Source organism: Phaenicophaeus curvirostris, chromosome 11, assembly GCF_032191515.1.
Source record: "Phaenicophaeus curvirostris isolate KB17595 chromosome 11, BPBGC_Pcur_1.0, whole genome shotgun sequence".
NCBI lineage: Eukaryota > Metazoa > Chordata > Aves > Cuculiformes > Cuculidae > Phaenicophaeus > Phaenicophaeus curvirostris.
The window spans coordinates 23,535,378-23,541,377 of NC_091402.1; the positions used below are offsets into that span (position 1 = coordinate 23,535,378).

The 6,000-nt window shown below is 42.3% G+C and overlaps 1 protein-coding gene across 2 annotated transcripts in view; it reads left to right on the forward strand.

The window, feature by feature from the left end:
- Positions 1 to 4,927, forward strand: part of LOC138725020 (sodium- and chloride-dependent GABA transporter 3) — a 72,061-nt gene extending 67,134 nt beyond the window's left edge. For both annotated transcript variants that reach the window (XM_069865509.1, XM_069865507.1), the window contains exons 12-15: positions 209 to 311; positions 1,165 to 1,265; positions 2,810 to 2,980; positions 3,848 to 4,927. In XM_069865509.1, the coding sequence (XP_069721610.1) occupies positions 209 to 311; positions 1,165 to 1,265; positions 2,810 to 2,980; positions 3,848 to 4,000 (528 nt within the window). In that variant the 3' untranslated portion in view covers positions 4,001 to 4,927. The remainder of the gene's footprint in view (positions 1 to 208; positions 312 to 1,164; positions 1,266 to 2,809; positions 2,981 to 3,847) is intronic.
- The last annotated feature ends 1,073 nt before the right edge of the window (positions 4,928 to 6,000 follow it).

The window sequence follows — 6,000 nt, forward strand, 5'->3', positions numbered from 1 at the left end:
GGTCGCAAGTGCTGTGGAAGAAAAAAAATCTTCCACAGTAACAAATCACTGAAAAATGGATGTTCTTTGTTCAAGACGGAACCACATTTAGTAGGAGGATTGCCAGGGAACCAACAGATTGACTGTGTAATTAAAGCTGTATTTGCTATGAAATGTGTGTACTGGTACCAACACAGTATTTCTTACTTTTTCTGTGTTTCCCTTTCAGGGTGGGATGTACGTCTTCCAGTTATTTGACTCTTATGCAGCCAGTGGCATGTGCCTTCTCTTTGTTGCCATATTTGAGTGTGTCTGCATAGGCTGGGTTTATGGTGAGTTGCCGAAAATTTCTGTGGGCTTCAGTAGTTATTACTCTATGCATGAAAGCTGTGTGAAAGCCTGTACCCTGATAGAGTGGGGCCCTCCACATTCCCACACCCTACCAAAAATCATAAATGCCTCTTTTTTGTCTCCAGCTAACAAAGATAGTGGGATTGATTTCCCACACACCTTGGTCCTTGTCAGATTGACCTCCACCTTGCTTTGCCAATGAAGTCCTTGGAAAGCAGGGTTGGCGATGGGTCTGTCTGCTCTCACAAAGTGCCTGTGCAGAGCACGTTCCCTTCCACTTCTGACACCCACAGATAAATCCGGGGAAGTGGGAGTTCCCACCTCACTCACACAGAAGGAACACAGCAGTGTCACTAGCCCTGCTGTTTCTGCTTGCCAGCAAAGCCAAAAGAGAACCACCCAGAGATGGGTCTGCTCATGGTGACATCCTCAAGAGGTTCTGCACACAAAGGGCTGACAAAGTTTTACTTTGTAGAACAGCACATGAACTTCAGATCACACATCTCCCAGCTATCCAGGGATTTATGCACAAGCTTGCAGCACACATGTACTCTACCTGTGCTTACTTGGACTGTTACTGACCAGGAGCCATTTCTGTTGGAATCTCACCCACTCCCACTCTTGTTCGTATTGGTCAGAGAAGGCCATAGGCAGCAATATCTGCCACAAGTATGAGCAGTGACAGGCAGGTGTGTGTATCAGGGAAAGAGACAAAAGCTTCAGTCATTGCAGCTCTATCAGAACCTCTGCTTTTCTCTTTTCTGTTTCAAATACTGACCTATACAACCTCTTACATGTACATTCTTCATCTGCTTCTCGTTCTTTTGGGGGCAGGCAGCAATCGCTTTTATGATAACATTGAAGATATGATTGGCTACAAACCACTCTCACTGATTAAATGGTGCTGGATGGTCTTAACTCCAGGTATTTGCGCAGTAAGTACAGAATATCCAAATAATTTGGTTTAGACATAAAGAGGGTTTTCTGTGTATATTTCTTTGAATTTTGCTGCTGTTAATAGTTCACAGCAGCTGAGAAAAACACCTGTTACTTTGTAGCATGTTTTAATTAAAAAAACACTTTGTGGGAGCTGTAAAAATTGTTAAATATTCCTTAAATTGTGAGGAATCTTACTATTTACAATGATAGAAAAAAAATAAACTTAGGACCCTACATTTGCCAGTACAACAGAGGCTTTATTTCACTGCACTGCTAGTGCATCTCGTGTCTACCCAGCATAACTCAGGGTTCTCCAAGCTTGTGTGGGTTTCCTTGCTGCTCTGGTCTCCTATTGCCTTACCTCTCTTTGGGTGAATAATCGTTTTTCAAAGACAGGACATTTTTTCTTCTAGCAAAAGTAGCAGAAGAGGCCAGAAGCACACCTCGTATGCATGAAAAAAGGGAAGGACTTTGCCTGAGCAGAAGCTAGCAGGGCTGGAGCCAGCTCTGGCCATCTGCTGTAGCAACACAACAGGGACAATATTACAAAAAAAGCACAATCAGATTGCCCATAAATTTGATTCACGAGTGCTGCAGGATTAGAGACTAAAGCCTCCATATGTAAGTAGGGTTCAGACTGGATATCATGAAAAAGATTTCCACAGAAAGGGTCATCGGGCACTGGCAGAGGCTGTGCAGGGAGGTGGTTGAGTCACCATCACTGGAGGTATTTAAAAGACAGGTAGAGAAGGTGCTCAGGGACATGGTTTAGTGGCAGATGGGAATGGTTGGACTCGATCATCTAAGAGGTCTTTTCCAGCCTAGTGATTCTATGATTCTATGAAATGCTAGCACCTGCAGGACTGGTTATGCTGGGGCACCTGGACTTCCAGGTTCCCTTGAGCTCTGCCAGTTCATTTACAAATGTGGGAAAATCTCTGACTAATTTTCACCAACACTGCAATGAACATCTTATCACCTGCTCTTGTGCACTGTCTTCACCACTTCAGAGAAAAGCATGCAGTAACTGTTCTGTATTTCATACATTTAAATGGTCCAAACTGTTTGATGAGACTCCTGTCAAATTCAGACAAGTCTGAGCTTTTGTGAGGATGAAAGAGGTGGCCTGCAGAGCTGCAGATACAGTGGATTAAAGCAACTTTGAAAATTTTGCCTTTCCTTTTCCATCATGACAGGCTGGAGAGAACGCAGCTTCTGTTACTTAATCACAGCTGGTTCATGGTAACAAAACTTAATCTTTCCCGCCCAGGTACAGTTTGCCATCAAAGTGCAGGTTTTATTGTCACTGAGAGGTAAATGGGATTTAAACTTGAAAGGTTGTTAGTTTCTGCAGAAGGTACTGAGTCATGTTATCAAAGCTATGCATAAAAGAAGATATTGCTATGGTTTTGGGTTTGGTTTTTTTCTCTGATCACTTTACATCTTTAGGGAGACTGGCCTTGCCTAAACAGAGAACCATTTTCTTGTTACATAGGCACTTTTTTCAAACACCGCTAATATGTGTCCCTGCTTATTTCAGGGAATCTTCATCTTCTTCCTAGTGAAATACAAGCCTTTGAAATACAACAATGTGTATATATACCCTGACTGGGGCTATGGCATTGGGTGGATGATGGCACTCTCCTCCATGATCTGCATCCCTTTGTGGATTGGCATTAAGCTGTGGAAGACAGAAGGCACCTTCTTAGAGGTAAGGTACATTTTCAGATTAATGATACTGAAAAAAGAAGTGGGAAGGAAGTGTGAGTCCTCACCTGCGTGACACAAAGCACAGTTTAATCAAAAAAGCAAGGCCACATACCTGCTCCAGTGGCAGCTGGGGGTGACCTTGCCATGCTGCTGAAGGGAGGCATTTGATGCTTCTCCATTTTCTTCTGGATGCTTTTCCTGATTGCAGTTCCTTAAGTGAGAAATGGAGGCAAAAATAAATGTTCAGTGCGATTTATTAACATTTGGTATCAAGTTCTCTCAAGCCTAGGTTGAGGTTAAAATTATTAAGCATAAGACCTTTTCTGATACTCACTTGAATAATGCCAGCATGAAGAATAAAACAGTAGGAATTTCTGCGTCTTGGATGCAGGGCTCATTAACTTATTATCTAACACAACTGAAAGATCTGTCTCTCAGGGCAGAGCCAGACTTTCAAAATTGTCCTCCACTCAGAACCAACAGGTACGAATTCTGACTACACCTGAGTGTATCTCTATGTAAGAGTCACTGCTTTTCTGAATGGAGAAGCTAACGTGCAGTTTATTGTGCCATGAGAAACAAAATGTACTTAGACAGCGGCCATTGTGCTGAGTTTATTCAGAGAAGGGAATGTTACTCCAAATCAGCATGAAAATGCACTTTGACTTTTTCTTCCCTTTGTTCTCCAGCCTTTGGTCTGGTGTGATTTGTGAAGAATTGCACAGCAGGCAGTTTTATGGGTGTACCTATAGCAGGGAAATGTGAAGCAGGCATGCAAGAGAAAAGGGTTTTATAGACAGTCTGTTCAAGGAATGTGTGTCTGTGACCAAGAAAAAGATCACAATTTCCATTTTCTCAAATTTTCTAGAAATTCAGGAAGTTGACTACACCTAGCTCAGATTTGAAAATGAGAGGCAAACTTGGAGGAGGAGCCTACATTGCAGCAATAAATGACTGCGATGCCAAACTGAAAGGAGATGGCACCATTTCAACGATTACAGAAAAAGAGACACATTTCTGAAAGAACTATCTTTTTTGGTTTGGTTTTTTTTGTATAAATAAATAAATACACTTAATTATAGAAGCTGGCTTGTTTTGCACAAAATTTTATTAACCAGTTAATTTTAAAGTGAAAATTGTATACTTGTTTAAAAGTGATTTTTTTAAATTACTATGTAAGTAATGATTATGTACAAGAAAAAGAAATAGTATTATACAGTACATTAGCAATGGCTTCTTGTAATATGGTGATTTCAGTAAATGTTTTTTTAGAAGCTAGAGCAACCTGTATAATGTGCTGTCAAACTTTTCTACTTTGATCTCTGGCAGGTGTAATGTTGTATAGCTCTTTGCATTCTAATCTGTGAGCATTCTGACCATTTCAGCTTTCAATGTATGTACATAAAGGGGACCAGAATGTCCTGTTCATACTGGAAGAAAGTGTGAGGGGATGGGGGAAGACTTGGTAATGGCTGTTGCATGCTGCTCTCTAACTGCGGCTGTGTCTGGTGCTCACTGGAATCAGAGGGAGCCTTTCCAGTGACTTTGCACCAGGCCGTGTGTGATTCAGCCTTTTCCCTGTCCAGGGCAGCTGAGTTTTGCACCGAACAAAGTTCTAAGTTCACCTCAGCCGCTTCTATCGCCTTCCCTCCACCTTCCATTTGCTTCAATGGGGCTGAAAATGTTGTGGGATGGGCCCACTTCCAAGTCACTGTTTTTCTGGAGATTGGATAGAGAACATTTCTTACAAGCTACAAATTTTGCTCCTCGTGTAAGTTAATGGTCTCTACAATGACATGTGCTGCCTCGGGAGACCTCTACTACTTGGCCACTACTTTGTTCTGCTTGACCCTTCCCATTCCCTGAAGTGAAATACATTTGTCTGTGCTTGTACAACAGGAGATCAAGGTTACTTTAGAGAAGTGGAGACGTTCTGAGGAAGAACAGCACAGGTTTAGAGCTTTGCATTCCTCTGACTCTATCTGTTTGCCTGTCTTGCACATCTGTTCATTCCCCCTAAAGAAACCAAGGATCCGATAATGACAGAGTTTTTCTCATCATTGGGGCATTTTATAGAGACTGTCAGATGAGACCCTAAGTGCTGAGTGGTACCGGGTGTTGCACTGAAGTCAGACTAGGAGTTGATTTCATAGAGTAATAGGTCCTTACTCATAGAATCATGGAATACCAGGCTGGAAGGGACCTCAGGTATCATCTGATCCATCCTTTCTTAGCGAAGCACCGTCCTGATGAGAGAGCCCAGCACCCTGTCCAGCTGAATCTGAGATGTCTCCAGTACTGGGAATCCCCCACTTCTCCAGGGAGATGAATCTCTACAAGAGCTCCAGGAGGTGATTTATCTATGGTGCAGATGAAGAAATTCAGACAGGGATGTTGCCGCTTCTGTGTTCCACAGAAGGAGCAGGATTTGGCTTGTGATAAGGCTGTTTTATTCTCTCAGTGGTACACACTGACCATCCGATTTAAATCAGATTTTGTATGTGACTCCAGACGGTGGTGGTTGTTACCACAAGGTGTGCACATGAGTCCCAGTATCCAAATCTCCAGACTATCTTGTTTTGTTTCTTTTCCTGCTGGTATTCCAAACCTTGATATTTGTTCCAGACAATTAGTTTTTATTCTTATCCTGTTTTTTCTTAATGGTTGTATGAGAGACCTGTGGTGGAATGCTGTATTACACTGCACAGTGTGCGATGAGGAGGGACAAGGAGCAACCTAAGACAGCTCAGAGGAACAATATCCACTGTCTTCTCTGCAGTTCAGAATCACCACATCTCAGCTACCGGCATCTGGAGTTGTTAGAAATGGGAGTGGCTGCTGGCCTGCTGCAGAGGAGAGCATTTCACTGGAAGTCACAAAGTGTATCTCAATATTAAGTAGTGCTGTTCATGGAGACAGCATTTCTTTGAGATTCTACGGTTACCTCTTAGAAAACGATTTTCATAGGATCATTTTGTCTGAAGTCACATTATTAAATCTAATAGATCTTTGATTTTACTT